We start from the raw sequence: 17,638 nt of genomic DNA on the forward strand, positions 1-17,638 counted from the left end.
GGGGGACGGGGGAGAGGGGGGGAGGGGGGAGGCAATGCTGCTTGTCAAATCTCCCTTTTCTGCTGCGCTGGCTCGATTTGGAGGGTTGCGGAGACAGGTGGGGAGCGGTGGTAGGAGATGGGGGGGGGGGGGCTGCCGGAGATATGAAGGGTTTCTCTCCTCCCAGGAAGAGAGGGGGGAGAGGCGTATGCTCTCCAGGGGGACTCCTGCAACGACAGCCCTAATCAGTACCCAGTCCTCCTGGCCTCCACTCCCCCAAAGCCTGGACACCTGCTGTCCCTCCCAGCGATCCCATGGGACCCCCTCACCGCCTCCACCCACCACCACCACCCTCCCCAGAGGCCCTCCCTGGAGGGCCTGTATCGAGCGAGCGCAGTGCAACAGCTGGGGCAGTGGAGGACTTTGAGGCCGCAGTTCAACTTGCGGTGTATATGCTCTCCCTCTAGATCTTTTAATGAGCCCCCATAACTGTTCTGTTACCCTCAGATTGTGGGCGATGACCATGTGATGCGTTGCATAATTGAAATTAAACTGTAATTTGAAGAATATCATGATGGAGTACATGAGCAGAAATCCTCGGTTCTTTCCATTACGAAAGTTATGTGCTCCATATTGAGGCAATCTCTCTCTCGTTCTCTCTCTCTCTCTCTCTCTCTCTCGTTCTCTCTCCCTCTTGCTCTCTTTCTCTCGTTCTCTCTTGCTCTCTCTCTCTCTCTCTCTCTCTCTCTCTCTCTCTCTCTCTCTCTCTCTCTCTCTCTCGTTCTCTCTCCCTCTTGCTCTCTCTCTTGCTCTCTCTCTTGCTCTCTCTCTCTCTCTCTCTCTCTCTCTCTCTCTCTCTCTCTCTCTCTCTCTCTTGCTCATGCTCTTTCTTGCTCCTTCTTCTTTCTTTGTTTCTTTAACACCTTTCTTGCTCTCTCCCCCCCCACCCGCTCGCCCCCCACTACAGGGACAGCATCATCATCAGCATCACCAACTGCGCCACCAGCGTGTACGCCGGCTTCGTCATCTTCTCCATCCTGGGCTTCATGGCGCACACGCTGAACGTGCCCGTGTCCGAGGTGGCGGACCACGGCCCCGGGCTGGCCTTCGTGGCCTACCCAGAAGCCCTCACCCTGCTGCCTGTCTCGCCCCTCTGGTCCATGCTGTTCTTCTTCATGCTCATCCTCCTGGGACTGGGAACCCAGGTAAGGGGAGACGGTCAATGAGCAGTGGATTTGAGGAGCGGATTGCAGTTTGTGGTCGCAGTTCACTGGGTTTCCTCTAGGGGGCAGCGGAAATTCAAATCGCATGCATACAGAGAATCAGCTTCGAGAGAATATTATTAAATTGTTAATTATTTCGTTCAATCCACTGTGGAAAATAAATGCAGTTCATGGGATCATACATGATACAAACATGAATAAAGAGATAAAATAATAAAAATAGCTGGTTAGATAAAATATAAAAAATAGAAGAATTCAAAAAAACGCTAAGAAAGTTGGAGACAACTGCTTGAAAACCATCTGACCAAGCCATGTCACACATCACACACACGTTTGAACAAATCACATCTATACAAAAAACAGGACTACAAGTATGGCAAACACATTGAGTCAAAACAGAGCTCCATGTGCGGCAAACACATTCAGTCAAACTAGTACTACAAAGTAGGACAAACAAACAGGAATCTGTCTGTCCACGCGAGTCCCCACATCACACACACGTTGGTACCCTACAGGTGTTGCATAACATCATGTGTGTGTGAGAACATCACACACGATACATTTGGCCAAATTACCCCCAGAAAAACGCCTTTGGATGGCCGTGTAAAGAGACAACCATGCCCTGGTGTTTTCCCTGAACACACACCCTAGTCTTGGATACCCTCGTCTTTGTTTGCAGAAGCGCCAAAGTGTGTGCGTTTGGGCTTGAGGGCGCATGACTACACATGGATACACAATGAAGTCACTAGCAGGGCTGTCCTTCATATGTCCCTGGTTCCTGGGAATACACTTCTTCACTAGGGAAAACAACTGGTGTTTGGTTTTCAGACATTGGTTTTCAGAGTATGGCATTAACACTAGCAAGAGTTAGAGCTTTGAATCCCACTGAAACCATACCATGAAATAAATGAACATACTGTATTGTAAAAGAGGCCATAGTGATTTGGACTGGAATTTCCCTGCAGGGATTCATATTGTGTTTTAATACAACATTTGTGCAAAGGTTTTTACCGAACTTTAACTGTACTTCTACCGTATTGTTCTGACTCCATGTGTTTACCGTACTGTAGTTCTGTTTTGACTCGCTGGGTTTGCCGTACTTGTAGTTCTGCCTGCTGGAGACGCTGACGACGGCCATCGTTGACGAGATCGGGACAGACTGGATCATCAAGAACAAACCCATTGTCACCCTTGGCGTGGCCATCATAGGGTTCTGTCTGGGAGTTCCTCTGACCACACAGGTAGATTATAATACAATAACGATAGTCCGCCTTTTGAACAGGTTTTACAAAGTGCTCAGCATAGGGAGAATAAAAGCAGATGACCCAGCAATGCAACACAATGCACACAACACAACTGGAAGGAGTTGGACATGAATACAATCATTTAAAAAAGGAAATGACTGTAGCAACTTTAGAGATCTGACTTAATGTGAGGACAGACAGACAAACCAAGCTTAACAATTGAAAAAAGAAGTTAAGAAATTAAAGATACATGAGTTACCAACCCACTCATAGTATTTCTCCCTTCTGAAGCTCCACGGAAATGAGAGCAATTCACTTTAAAAGAGAAGCCATTCAGGTCCGATTCACTGGAGGGTTGCAGGTTCGATACCCATCATGTCCAAACCATGGTTGCATATGCCAAGCTACAAGCGTACAATTGAAGAGATGCCAGTGTTTACATATGCAGAAGTGTGATTGTGCGTTAGCTAAAGGTAGGATTGAAGAATTTAAAATAAAGTCTTCTATCAAGGCCTCATTTTGAGTTCACCACCATGGTTGCATTGTGTTCTCAGGCCGGAATCTACTGGCTGCTGCTTATGGACAACTTCGCTGCTAGCTTCTCCCTGGTCCTCATCTCCTGCATCATGTGCATCTGTGTCATGTACATCTACGGTGAGGAACACTATTCCGCTTTTACTAAACTACTAGTCATCTGTTAGGGTTGTGGTTGAGGCATCGTACTTGAAATATGATTTGCTGAACAAGTAACTCGTTCTATGCCATGTGTGTCTAACAAGACAACTCTCTTCAGAACGTTTCATTGACCATTGATTTTTTTTTTAATATGAGAGACCTTTTCTATTTTCAAACTCAAACAAATGGACTCTCTACCTTTAACACTTTGTTGTGTGTTTGTCTGCTTTATGTGTTGTTGTGTTGTGTGTGTGTGGTTTGTTGGTTGATGTTGTGCTTGTGTGTATGGGTGTTATGTTGGTGGTGTGTGTTGTGTGTATGTCTGTTTGTGTTGTGGTGTGCAGGCCACAAGAACTACTTCAAAGATGTGGAGATGATGCTGGGATTCCCCCCACCGCTCTTCTTCAGGATCTGCTGGAGATTCATCTCCCCCCTCATCATCTCAGTGAGTGGGCTACACACAAACGCACACGCAGGCACTCACACAAACACACATTGCTATTAGAAAGTTGTTTGTGCCAAACCAACCGAGGAACTCTGTCAAAGCAAACATATATTGCTGTTACTTTCATTTTGTCTGTACAAATGACAAACAACCGATACGTTTGCAAACAACACTGCACCGGGAAACTTCCGAAGGGGGGATTACGTTGGCATTCAGTCATCAGGCTGGTCGTTTGGACCTGAGTCACCCGGCTGACAACAATCCAAGCATACAATTAAAAGTGGATTGACCCCAAAATAAATGTTATCAAGTTTGTAAAAAAAAGAACTGTCTTTTGAGAGTCGGACAAAGTGAAAGACGCTCTCCCTCCCCCTCTCCCCAGTTCATCCTCATCTTCACGGTGATCCAGTACAAGCCCATCACCTACAACGACTATGTGTACCCCGGCTGGTCCCTGGGCATCGGCTTCTGCATGGCCATGTCCTCAGTGATCTGCATACCCATCTACGCTCTCTACAGGATCTCCAGGTCTCCCGGGGCCACCTTCAGAGAGGTAGGAACCTCCTGACCCACCCCCTGACAGTGAAGGACATGGCCTGATAAATGTTACGCTTGTGAAGGACAGATGTCTTTAAATGTAAAGGACAGATGTCTACAGATGTAAAGGACAGGTGTCTATAGATGCGGAGGAAAGATTTCGACAGATGTAAAGGACAGATGTAATACTGATGTAAAGGACAGATGTCTATAGATGTAAAGGAAAGATGTCTACAGATGCATAGGACAGATGTATATAGATGTATACAGATGCAAAGGACAGATGTATATAGATGTATACAGATGTAAAGGACAGATGTATGCAGATGTGTAGGACAGATGAAGGACAGGTGAATGCGGAAAGGTGTTCCTCACCATCATCAGTTTAGCGTTTCCTTCATGTCACAGCTGTAATCTCGACGCGTTAGGATAACCAAGAGCATGAAGGTTATCTACAACACAGCCTGTTTCTCTATCGTCATCATCAGATGGTGGTAAATGGGATGTTATGCAACAGTGACATTGTAGTATTTCCATTTCGAGCTTTTATCTTATGAGGCACCTAATATAACATTATAGATAATAGTCGGTGCCTTCCAACATATATGTTCAAGTCTACACATTGAAACCATCTTTATCTCTCCCTATCTCTATCCACCACCCTCTCTTCTCCCTTCCCCTCACCCTCACCTCCCTCTCGCCCATCCTCTCTCTCTCCCCCCACTACCCCCCCCACCCTCTCTTCCCTCTCTCTCGCCCACCCTCTCCTCCCTCTCTCTCCCGCCCTCTCTTCCCTCTTCCTCTCCCACCCTCTCCTCCCTCTCTCTCCCGCCCTCTCTTCCCTCTTCCTCTCCCACCCTCTCCTCCCTCTTCCACCTTCACTTCCCTCTCTCTCGTCCACCCTCTCCTCCCTCCCCCCTCCCGCCCTCTCTTCCCTCCCCCCTCCCACCCTCTCTCCCCCCACTTCCCATCCCACCCTTTCCTCCCTCTCCTCCCTCCCCCCTCCCACCCTCCCTTCCCTCCCTCCCCCCTCCCACCCTCTCCTCCCTCCCTCCCTCTCCTCCCTCCCCCCTCCCACCCTCTCTCCCCCCACTACCCCTCCCACCCTTTCCTCCCTCCCCCCTCCCACCCTCTCTCCCCCCACTACCCCTCCCCCCCTCTCTTCCCTCCCCCCTCCCCAGCGGTTAAGGAACGCGTGCAAGGCGGACCCCAAGTGGGGCCCCGCCCTGAGGGAGCACCGGGTCGGCCGCTACGCCCCCATGGTGTCCGGAGCCGAGGACGGCCTGGAGGTGCTGCCCCTCAAGGAGAAGGAGGAGACGAGGGAGAAGGAGGAGCTGAAGGAGGAGGAGGAGGCGCGGGAGAGGAAGGAGGACGTCTGTCTGACCATCCAGCAGGGCAGCAACGGCTCCACCGCCACGCAAAACACCCCCAACCCCGCCGTGGCGTAGACGCCGCAGTACCACCCCCGCCAATAGAGGGCGACACACCTGTCTGCCTCCTCCTCTTCCCCCACCCTCTCGTTATTCCTCCCCCCATCCTATCTCCTCAGTCCACCCACAAGCACCTCCCTCATCCCACTTTCCCACAATGCAATGTGGGGGAGGTCCCACCCACTGGAGATCCTTACATATTGTAGGGGCTTATTATTTCTGACCTAACCTCTTCCGTCTCTGTGTGTGAGTGTCGACTCTAGAGCAAATAAGGAGAAGAAACAAAACAAAAGAATAGGAATCACAGATGATTTTTTTTCGGATAGGGTACATAGAGGTGTTATTGTTTGTTTTGTTTCGCATAATTTAATAATGGCGTTCATTTTTTTTCTTTACTTTCCATCTTTTTTACAAACACCCCCTCCCCCCAACCCAACGTCCTCGTATGCAGAATCGGTTTCTGAGGGTGGTACCGATGGCCACACCCTCTCATTCAAATGACCATCGAGCCCAAATCACCAACCACTGTCCCCTGCGGGTTCAAACAGCTAGCATAGCGGGACACACACTGTCGTGTGGTCCTGCCGTGGGGGGCATCGCTCCGCATGCAGACACTTGGATGTCAAGTGAACATCTCTTGTGGGTTAGACCGTCCTCGAGCATGTTCTGCTGGTTACGATCAACCATGACGTTCTGAGGACCTGCTTTATGAGGACACACACACACACACACACACACACACACACACACACACACACACACACACACACACACACACACACACACACAGCAACAATGATCAGAATTGTTGTTAAAGCTATCGTATAATACAATGACCTCAAAGTCGAGCTCCACTAAGGACAAGACCTCTTTTACTTTTAGGCCGATCACAAGTATTGCACAAGCACAATGAATGGCTTGCTAACATTGAGGGTCCTCACTAAGCTCAATTTCCCCAGGGAGTGTGAGGATGGATTGACTGTTTACTGTAAAGCTGCTACCCTTATCGAGTCATTACCAGGCACAGAAGCATACGATAATGGTCCATGTGCGGCAATCTTCTGTGCCGTCTTCTTTTTTGCATACACAAGGTCTTCTAACCTAGCACAAGCACACCCCCACACACACACACACATACCATGCTCTGTTTTGATTGGTCATTCTTGCCGAAGCACAAGAGAACCCAATAGATATTCTCAGGGTCCTACTAGCTCTCTGGTTTCATGTCTACTACTTCCATGGAGATAACACTGGTGCCGCGATTGGCTGACTCGCATCATAACGAATTTTAAAGATTCAATATTTCAGTATCACGTTATTTAATTAATTAATGAATACATCTTGGTATGCATGAGCAAGCGCATATATAAGCAAAAAAAACACAAAGCACGAAATAAGTGAGTCACTTTTCAGTGTGTCGCAAAAATAAAAGGAGAAGAAAGTGCCATCATCATTATAAAGGTCTTCCGAGGCATTTTTTTTCCCGAAGGAAATGCTGATTTTCAGTCGTAGCATCTCAAACTTGTTAGGCTGTAGAGGAGTTGGTCTTTAATCTCAACAGGAGGATTCTTCGGGGGTCCGTCCCTCAGAGACTTTCTCGTGTCTCAGCTTTCTCTCTCGCTTTCTCTGATGAGATGTCGCAATTGACGCAGTTATGGCATGTTACCAAAACACTTGTTAAGCATGCATGGACATGTATGTATGGGTGCCATAGAGCGGTGCGTGGGTTAGAAATCGCGTCCTTCGTAGCTTTGTATGGAATCACCGCAGTCACAGTGAAACATTTTAATGTATTTAAAAAAAAACATCATGTTTTTTTTGTGTAATCTCTGAGCCAGTTTGTTGTGATTCAATGATTTAATTAAGATAAGAGGGGACAGCGGTTTGTTGCCATTTTTTTTTTTAAAGATGCCACTTGTTTCTAAAATGAAGTCATATAAACCATTGTGAAAGCAATAGTCATCTTAACTGAATGATAGTAGTTTTAATGTAGTTGTATAGAGTTGTTCTATTGATAGACGTGTCTTATTACCTCTTCTTATTGTAAAGTAACATAGTACATAATTCTAAAGAAGAAAACGTGTTTTTTTGGTAAAGACGCTACAGGATCATAATGTAATCTTAATGTTTACCATTGCTCTTCTGTTATTGGTTCCTTGCCTCTTTGTGGGAGGCTGTGACAGGGCAGCAGTGAAAGCCGTTGGATAATGAAGAAGGGCATGTTGGTGGGAAGTGGGAAAGACCATCGCGATGGCATCTACAGTACGTTAAACCCGGCGCCATGACTGGACTGTCAAGCATTTAGCGAGTGTTTGCGTTTAGATAAAACAGCAAAGGAAGTTACACAATTCCCTTAATTACTCTGTTCGCATTTTTAACACTTGTTTTATGATATTATGATAATGCAGATTCAACCGTTACAGTCAGAATTCTTAATCTCAACATGGGTTTGATTCTCTGGCGGAGAAGATGCAGTTGCTCTAGCAGTCCACCAGGTGGTATGGATTGGGTACTCAGGTTAGCGAAGGCACAATAGCACAAACTAAGGCTAAATGGTCGGTGTTAGGATGACAGGCTTGATAACGATAATTATGATGATGAGCACACATTTTTTCTAACCAGGTTTTCATTTTCATTATTGAAGACGAGATTGAATTATATGTACCTTTTTCTTACCTTGTTAGCACATATCTCATATTAGATCATATTATGCATCCATTCCACAAATCGTGCCAAAAGAATTACAAGAGCTAATTTCTGTTACATATTTTACATAAAAAAAAACAATTACTCAACAGTTACTCCTCTAAAGGTGCGTTCACACCAAAAGCAAAGCGAATATTCTAACTTTTATTGTGCAAAGGATTCAGAATCAAGGGAAATTCAACCGTCAAACTCAAAATATTTCAATTTGAATGAACACACGAATGAGGCAAATTTGTGTCATTCGCACGAGTAGGATTTGAGTGAACCACGTTGTTTGCGCTGAAAAATGTACATCTATTTGTTCCTCTGCCTTGGTTTTGTATGTATTCAAAGTCAAAGTCAATCAAAGCCAAAAATTTGCTTTGGTTTTGGTTGAACACACCTTTAAACAGACCAGGTTTTGTGATGCATCACCGTGGTCTAGTGGGCCGGCCTAACAATATCGACCAATGGCAACATCATTGGGGCCTGATCTACTTCCTAAGAAAGCAATAGGTACTACCAATATCTCCTGAATGATAATCAAACCGTTTTTACTTGAGGAAACTTTGATATTGCTGACGTAGGGGGAACAGTTTGCAAAGACTCTTTATCCTTGGAATAGATATCTTGTGCTAATTCTAGCTTTAATTTTGTCCGACCATTTGATCTTCCCACCTGGATGGGAGGTTATAGGGACCTCACCACAACCCCTAGATGGTGAAAAGTCTTCATTTTACTAACCTTTTTGTTTCATCTCTCTGTCCGAACATAAAAGGTTGCTTGAAAGGTTTCATAATGAGGTAGCTAAATTAAAGCTAACTTATTGTATACATTAAATAACTGATAGGAACAGTGTAAGCCTAGACTCAATTTGGCATGATGAGGGAATCTTGTCAGTTTGCCTTGATTTTTTTCAGACCACCTTCCAATCAAAGTATTTTACGCATGTGAATACAATATTCACAGTATATAAGAAGTGGGACAGCGCGTTGATTCAACTGATGGCCACCATTCAATTCATGCCGGTCTTCTGTTTTATTTCTGTATACTGCGAGCCCTACTGCCGCCATTTTGTGTGTCTCTATATCACACCCTATACCATCTCCGCCAGCCCTACCACTCTTCCCACTCTTTTGTACAGTAATGTAAAAACATAATTATAATGATAATAATCGGGCTGATGTGTGTAGGTGTAATGTTTATCTTTGTTTTTATTTTGAGGGGGGGAGGCAGGGTAGGTGTTATTTACGGGAGGTTCTGATCATTGGTTTGGTTCTTCATTGACTGCTTTGTTATTTTCTCGTAGGTGTAATTTAGGTAATGTTGTGCGTATCGTGTTTACTCCCGAGTAGTGTACTAGCGGCCGCTGCTGAGCGTGCACGTAGAACGCACACGTAGAGCGGCCGTAGTGTTAGCGCGTAGCTGTCCTCATGTTTCTAACCCGTCGAGGCTAGCCGAGTCTTTTGTCTGCTAATGAACACAGTCTACCTTTTAAGAAAAAAAATGTTTTGTACTAAAAGAAAAGAGAAAGAAAACGACATACCGTATTCTATCGGCAAGATTTTAAGCATCATTTATGTTTTTGAACTTGTATACATAGAAAAGTTAAATAGAGCAAGACGAAGCCAGCTGATATCAAACGTATTGCCAAACACGATGCTTTTGATCCAAACTTGAAGCACTTGGGTATTGCAGGAGGTTTTTACAGCCAGTTTGGTCAAGACGAATGGCATTTTAGTGGCAAATAAAGGCCATTCTTTTTAACAGTTCTTGAAAGCATTTTACAAAGTGTGGTGCCAACTGACACATAGGATCCTTATTGGTATTGACATCAATTTTTGTTCCTCAAATAGTTTCACAATTTGATGAATCCTACCTTGTTTTCACAGTTTAAGAAGCTACATCGTGCTATCTTCCCATCTTGCAGTTGGTAGACCCAAGAGCAGTTTACCAATTCCGGGGTTTCAGTGATTTAAGGAGGTGAGGTTAGAGATGATCTTTAGAAGTTGAAGTGTCTGATTCCAACTTAAAAATGTTAGTGGCTCCTTTTTGGATTGCTTGGTCATTGCTGGCATGGATAAAATCAATATGTTGATCCAATTAGTGAGATGGTCAAAGATTGTGCAATTTGAGAGGGGAGAGATTTATTTAGTTATTTACTCGAAAACACAGAAACACTACTGAAGCGCTCTACCTTTCAGCCCGGATAGATGCCTAGAAAGTATTTTGGTTGTTGAAATGTGCTACTGCAAGGTTTTGAGGCATGGTGCAACTTTGAAAGATTTTTTCAAATAAAACTGTGATTATTTTGTTTTGTTATGATAATTTGTTTGTGATTTGTTGCAATTCTCTGACAATTGCAGAAACAACCTTGAATTTCGTACTACTACTGCTTCTCATACATGCTAAATGTCTAATGTAATTTAATATCTATATCTATATATAGATATCTATGTATCTATATATATATCTATATATATATATATATATATATATATATATATATATATATATATATATATATATATACATATATATATATATATATATATATATATATATATATATATATATGTATGTATTCTATCATGTCATGTCAATTATGCCTTTTTTCAGTGGTCTGAAACACAACACACTGATGGTTGAATACTGCTGTCATTGCTCTGCCGATGTGAAAACCTTCACAAGAAGAGGGGAAATAAAAGCACAAAAGAGAACACAGCCCTGCGACATTCTATCATATCTATCTATCTTCAAATCTATCCATCTATCCTCTTGTCTATCCGTCTAACAGTGTGTTCAACCTTTTAGGGCCAAAATCCATTGAAATGTCTTAGTCCTGTCAGCTGTATATCGTAAAATGTTCAAATACAAAATGGCAAATAAAATCTATTTTAAAGATCAGTATGTGGTAGTGTTTCTGTTCCTACAGCGGCTTCATCGTGTGGTTTAATTATTTATTCTTATAAAATTTGTTCGTTCACAATAGATGTGGAAACCATAGCAACAGGGTAAGAACATCAGTCTTGCATCAGGACTTTCTGCACTACATTTGACAGACCTGTGTGAAGCCCATCAGGAATCAGGGTGTGTCCCAGTTCAATGCCATCTATAGTTGGCAGTAACAGATAACTTTACTATCACAGTAAGGGATTATGTTGGGGGAATACTACTTTATAGTTTCAATAAACTTTTAGGGATCATAGCAATGGATTACTTTTAAGGATACTTTAAGGGGTTAAAGTAACGGATTACAGTCATACATTACATTAACAGATTATCCGTGAGATTAGAGTAACATTACTTTTTTGTGATTATTATAACATTAAGACAAGGGATTGTATTAATTTTTAGAGAATATAATTTAATATTTTTAGGGATTACAATAAACGTTCATTAATGTGCATATTGTACAGATTACTTTCAGAGATGATATTTCTAATACAGTAGCAGATTACTATTAAGGATTACTTTTAAGGATTACAGTTACAAATGACTTTCGTCGATTTGCAGTGTACGTCCAAATGTTTGGAACAGGCTCTTTGATTCAATAGGGTTAATTTGCTCATCATATTATTTTCCATATCATTTTCACAAATTTTGAAATTAATTGGTTTCGGTATTAATTTACTTTGGCAGAAATCTAAACTCTGCCTGGTGTCAATAACTACAACCGCTAATCTCCCCAGCTGTTTCACCTCTTTCAGAATAATGATTTCTCACTCAATTAACTGATAGAGAAAAAAAATCTGTTATTGGCCTAATGCTAAATTCGATTCCCACTGGGAAAACATGATGTTTATAAACCCTTTTATCCCTCCTATGTTCATCCTCAAGATTAAAATAATGTTAATTCGGAAACAAAATGATAAAATACAAATTACCATCATAATTCAATTGTTAAAGAAAAAAAATATATATACATATATAGTTAACTTGTTGATCAGAAAGGAGCAGTGTTTCATCCTTTCTGCCTCATTGATTGAATTGTGTCCACCTCATTGGTTGTTAAAGGAATTGGCTGCATTGGTGTTTCAAAATGAATCTGCCTCCTCTGGGTTTGACCAAACATTAAATAGAGTTCATCTCACCCATTGCTTTCAACAGATACATCGTACTTGCTTTATTGAACTCAACAGATTCGTCAGACTCATACGTTTCATTGGATTCATGTTTTCTTTCAAGTAGGCCTACAGGATGTTACATGTTATATTATAATTATAACTGCATAACAATATTCAATGACAATACAAAACCCGAGTCGGATTTAGTCCTTTGAATTTGACAACAAAGGTATCATCTGATCAATTTAACAAAATTGTGTCTGACAAATGTTCTAAAATATGCATGAAGCGTTGTCAAGACGACAATTCTTCAATACCAGGTCGAGCCAGAAGAGGGCAGCATTGTTTACAATATACAATGAGAAGATACATTTCATAGTCGCACAACTGACAGAGCAGGTTGATGCATTGTTAGCCAGGCTCCGATAAGTAATGAATACATGCACACAGTGTCAGTTAAGTCTTTAGTATGCTGGTCATCGGTAACCAAAAAATACAACTCTCACATTTTGGAAGACTGCAGCACATGACCTCTTTCAGTTTTGACAGACTGACGGACGAAAGGAGAGACAGACGGACACAGAGATAGAGAGCTAGAGCTAGGGAGCGATAAGAAGCAGGCTTTATTTATCTAGCCAGCCAGTATTTGCATCTGACCATCTTGCCTGTCTGTCTGTATGTCTCTCTAGACATATAGAATGCAGTATAATCTCGAAGGCGTACGTATTACATATACACACAGACCTCATCATCTTCCTAGTTTGGTTCCTTTGAATTATATTTCAGTTTGGGTTGAGTCTAGCTTGTAGGTGTGTGTGTGTGTGTGTGTGTGTGTGTGTGTGTGTGTGTGTGTGTGTGGGGGGGGGGGGGGGGGGGGGGGGGGCACTAAAGCCTGGCCAGGGGCTTCCCATTGGGCCCACTCTGCCTCATTTGTTTTCCTGCTTAAACAACATCTCAGAGAGACCATCAGCACAACTAAGGATGAACATCAAACAGCAAATTCACCTATTAACACGTACCTGGGAACAAAGCCCTGTTTCTCTAGCATCCAAATGTAAGGGCTACAGGGTTAGGCGTTAAGCATAGTGGGCGAATAGGCTAAAGGCTAGGCTAATGGGCTTAATGTTACTACCAGCATGCTTATAGGCTTAGTGTTAGTATAAGGGTTAGGAGTTAAGGATAGGTAGGCTTAATGTTAGTAATAGGGTTATGAGTTAGGCTAATAGGCCTACGTTAGTATAAGGGTTGGTGTTAGTTTAAAGGGGACCTATTATGCTTTACGACTTTTATGACCTATAAACGTTGTTATAATGATTGATAGTCATGTTTAACCACACACAAAAAACGATGTAGATTTTCAGGAAACTCTTCCTCTTATCTGGGGAGAAGGGTCCAGCTGCAGGCTTGGGCGTTTCCGTCATGACACAAGAACGCCCATTAGGCGTTCCTGGTAGCTTTTCATCGACCAATCACGAGGGGTTTCGGAAGGCATACTGGGTTTCACAAGGCAGGTTTATAGTTAGGCCGGTTTTTGTAGCAGAGTTTCCGTTGTTGGTTATTACCGGTCATTGACCGGAAAAAAATGAGGAGGACCGACAATTCTAAATGTCCCCGGTCAGAATGACCAGTGGCGACTGGTCATTAGGGGCAAGTCGCTACTCTCACAAGAAAAAAATAAAAGAAAATTAAAATTAAAAATCAAATATATATAAAAAATAGAATATATATATTTTTATATGTATATATATATATATATATATTTATATATATATATATATATATATATAGATATATATATATATAGATATATAGAAAATAATCTCCCCAGAAAGTACTATAAAATAACAAGTTCGGCGCTTTTATTTAATTTTTAGTCTACCCTGGCTTGCTTCTTCCGGCTGAGTTCGTCTGGAGGTGCAAGAGGGGCTCTAGCCCCACCAGCCCAATGCAATGTGTATAGAGTGGCGAAGTCACGCCCCTTCCGGTAGGGCTCATGGGACCTATGAGATCGAAAAAAATGAATGGGTGTCAATGGAGAGAAAATAATTATTTTCTGGTCCCAGTCTTTATATGCCCTGGATTACACATATGTTGTTTGTGGATTTAAATGATAATTTTTCATGCAAAGAAAACTAAAAATGTTCGTGAAGAAGTTTGATAATTTTAGGTTTTATGTGAGGCCGCTTTGTGAACTACAGCTCTTCGCTGCTCTCGACGCATATGATATACGTCACCACACCCGCCCTTGGAACTCGGCACAGAGATGGCGATCTCTCTGCCCCACTTCACCGCTTTTTCCAAGGGGAGGATAAAAGCATCGAAAGAGGTGAAAACCATTATAAATCGGGGCACGTGCAGAGTTTCAATTATGCCGATGGGAAGATTGTCGGTCTTCTCCACGCCAGTCGCAGGGAGCGTGACGTCACATACGAGCCGTGTAGTCTTTCTCGTTGTGTTTTCTCTACAGCCTTTATCTGAACAATTGCACAATAAACGGTCGAACTCTTTGCATGAAAAATTATCCTTCAAATCCACAAACAACATATGTGTAATCCAGGGCATATAAAGACCGGGACCAGAAAATAATTATATTCTCTCCATTGACACCCATTCATATTTTTCGATCTTACCACTTATGTTTTTCTTTATGACGACCAATAAAAAACAACAGTGTTACCCTTTGTGTTTTTTTCATGACGACCAATCAAAAACAACAGTGTTACCCCTTATGGTTTTTTTCATGACGACCAAAGAAAAATGACAGTGTCACCCCTCATGTTTCATTTGATAAAAACGACATTGTTACCCCTTATGTTTTTTTCATGACGCCCGATAAAAAACGACAGTGTTACCCCTTATGTTTCATTTGATAAAAACGACAGTGTTACCCCTCATTTTTCATTTGATTAAATTGACAGTGTTACCTCTTGTGTTTTTTTTCATGAAGACCAAAGAAAAACAACAGTGTTACCCCCTATGTTTTATTTGATCAATATCGACAGAGTTACCCCTTATGTTTTTTTTCATGACGACCGATAAAAAACGACAGTGTTACCCCTTATGTTTTTTTTCACGACGACCGATAAAAAACGACAGTGTTACCCCTTATATTTTATTTGACAAAGACAACAGTGTTACCACTTATGTTTTTCTTCATGACGACCAATAAAAAACAACAGTGTTACCCTTATGGTTTTTTTCATGACGACCAAAGAAAAATGACAGTGTCACCCCTCATGTTTCATTTGATAAAAACGACATTGTTACCCCTCATGTTTTTTTCATGACGACCGATAAAAAACGACAGTGTTACCCCTTATGTTTCATTTGATAAAAACGACAGTGTTACCCCTCATGTTTCAATTGATTAAATTGACAGTGTTACCTCTTGTGTTTTTTTTCATGACGACCAAAGAAAAACAACAGTGTTACCCCCTATGTTTTATTTGATCAATATCGACAGAGTTACCCCTTATGTTTTTTCTCATGACGACCGATAAAAAACGACAGTGTTACCCCTTATGTTTTTTTTCATGACAACCGATAAAAAACGACAGTGTTACCGCTTATGTTTTTTTCATGACGGCCGATAAAAAACAACAGTGTTACCCCGTCTGTTTTTTTTCATGACGACCAATAAAATACGACAGTGTTACCCCTTATATTTTATTTGACAAAGACAACAGTGTTACCACTTATGGTTTTTTTCATGACGACCAAAGAAAAATGACAGTGTCACCCCTCATGTTTCATTTGATAAAAACAACATTGTTACCCCTTATGTTTTTTTCATGACGACCGATAAAAAACGACAGTGTTACCCCTTATGTTTCATTTGATTAAATTGACAGTGTTACCTCTTCTGTTTTTTTTCATGACGACCAATAAAATACGACAGTGTTACCCCTTATATTTTATTTGACAAAGACAACAGTGTTACCACTTATGGTTTTTTTCATGACGACCAAAGAAAAATGACAGTGTCACCCCTCATGTTTTATTTGATCAATATCGACAGAGTTACCCCTTATGTTTTTTTTCATGACGACCGATAAAAAACGACAGTGTTACCCCTTATGTTTTTTTTCATGACGACCGATAAAAAACGACAGTGTTACCCCTTATGTTTTTTTTCATGACAACCGATAAAAAACGACAGTGATACCCCTTCTGTTTTTTTTTTTGACGACCAATAAAAAACAACAGTGTTACCCCTTATGTTTTTTTTCATGACGACCGATAAAAAACGACAGTGTTACCCCTTATGTTTTTTTCATGACGACCAATAAAAAACAACAGCGTTACCCCTTCTGTTTTTTTTCATGACGACCGATAAAAAACGACAGTGTTACCCCTTATGTTTTTTTTCATGACAACCGATAAAAAACGACAGTGTTACCCCTTATGGTTTTTTTTTTGACGACCAATAAAAAACAACAGTGTTACCCCTTATGTTTTTTTTCATGACGACCGATAAAAAACGACAGTGTTACCCCTTATGTTTTTTTTCATGACGACCAAAGAAAAACAACAGTGTTACCCCCTATGTTTTATTTGATCAATATCGACAGAGTTACCCCTTATGTTTTTTTTCATGACGACCGATAAAAAACGACAGTGTTACCCCTTATGTTTTTTTTCATGACGACCGATAAAAAACGACAGTGTAACCCTTATGTTTTTTTTCATGACAACCGATAAAAAACGACAGTGATCCCCCTTATGTTTTTTTTCATGACGACCGATAAAAAACGACAGTGATCCCCCTTCTGTTTTTTTTTTGACGACCAATAAAAAACAACAGTGTTACCCCTTATGTTTTTTTTCATGACGACCGATAAAAAACGACAGCGTTACCCCTTCTGTTTTTTTTCATGACGACCGATAAAAAACGACAGTGTTACCCTTTATGTTTTTTTTCATGACAACCGATAAAAAACGACAGTGATACCCCTTATGGTTTTTTTTTTTTGACGACCAATAAAAAACAACAGTGTTACCCCTTATGTTTTTTTTCATGACGACCGATAAAAAACGACAGTGTTACCCCTTATGTTTTTTTTCATGACGACCAAAGAAAAACAACAGTGTTACCCCCTATGTTTTATTTGATCAATATCGACAGAGTTACCCCTTATGTTTTTTTTCATGACGACCGATAAAAAACGACAGTGTTACCCCTTATGTTTTATTTGATCAATATCGACAGAGTTACCCCTTATGTTTTTTTTCATGACGACCGATAAAAAACAACAGTGTTACCCCTTATGTTTTTTTTCATGACGACCGATAAAAAACGACAGTGTTACCCCTTATGTTTTTTTTCATGACAACCGATAAAAAACGACAGTGA

General features: G+C 41.6%; 1 protein-coding gene across 1 annotated transcript in view; it reads left to right on the forward strand.

Moving 5' to 3' along the window:
- Window positions 1–11,125, forward strand: part of slc6a9 (solute carrier family 6 member 9) — a 27,777-nt gene extending 16,652 nt beyond the window's left edge. The window contains exons 3-8 of the mRNA XM_060058710.1: window positions 903–1,184; window positions 2,309–2,443; window positions 3,001–3,100; window positions 3,466–3,566; window positions 3,949–4,119; window positions 5,285–11,125. Coding sequence (XP_059914693.1) covers window positions 903–1,184; window positions 2,309–2,443; window positions 3,001–3,100; window positions 3,466–3,566; window positions 3,949–4,119; window positions 5,285–5,551 — 1,056 coding nt within the window. The 3' untranslated portion in view covers window positions 5,552–11,125. The remainder of the gene's footprint in view (window positions 1–902; window positions 1,185–2,308; window positions 2,444–3,000; window positions 3,101–3,465; window positions 3,567–3,948; window positions 4,120–5,284) is intronic.
- The last annotated feature ends 6,513 nt before the right edge of the window (window positions 11,126–17,638 follow it).

The sequence above is a fragment of the Gadus macrocephalus genome, chromosome 8, assembly GCF_031168955.1.
Source record: "Gadus macrocephalus chromosome 8, ASM3116895v1".
Classification (NCBI taxonomy): domain Eukaryota; kingdom Metazoa; phylum Chordata; class Actinopteri; order Gadiformes; family Gadidae; genus Gadus; species Gadus macrocephalus.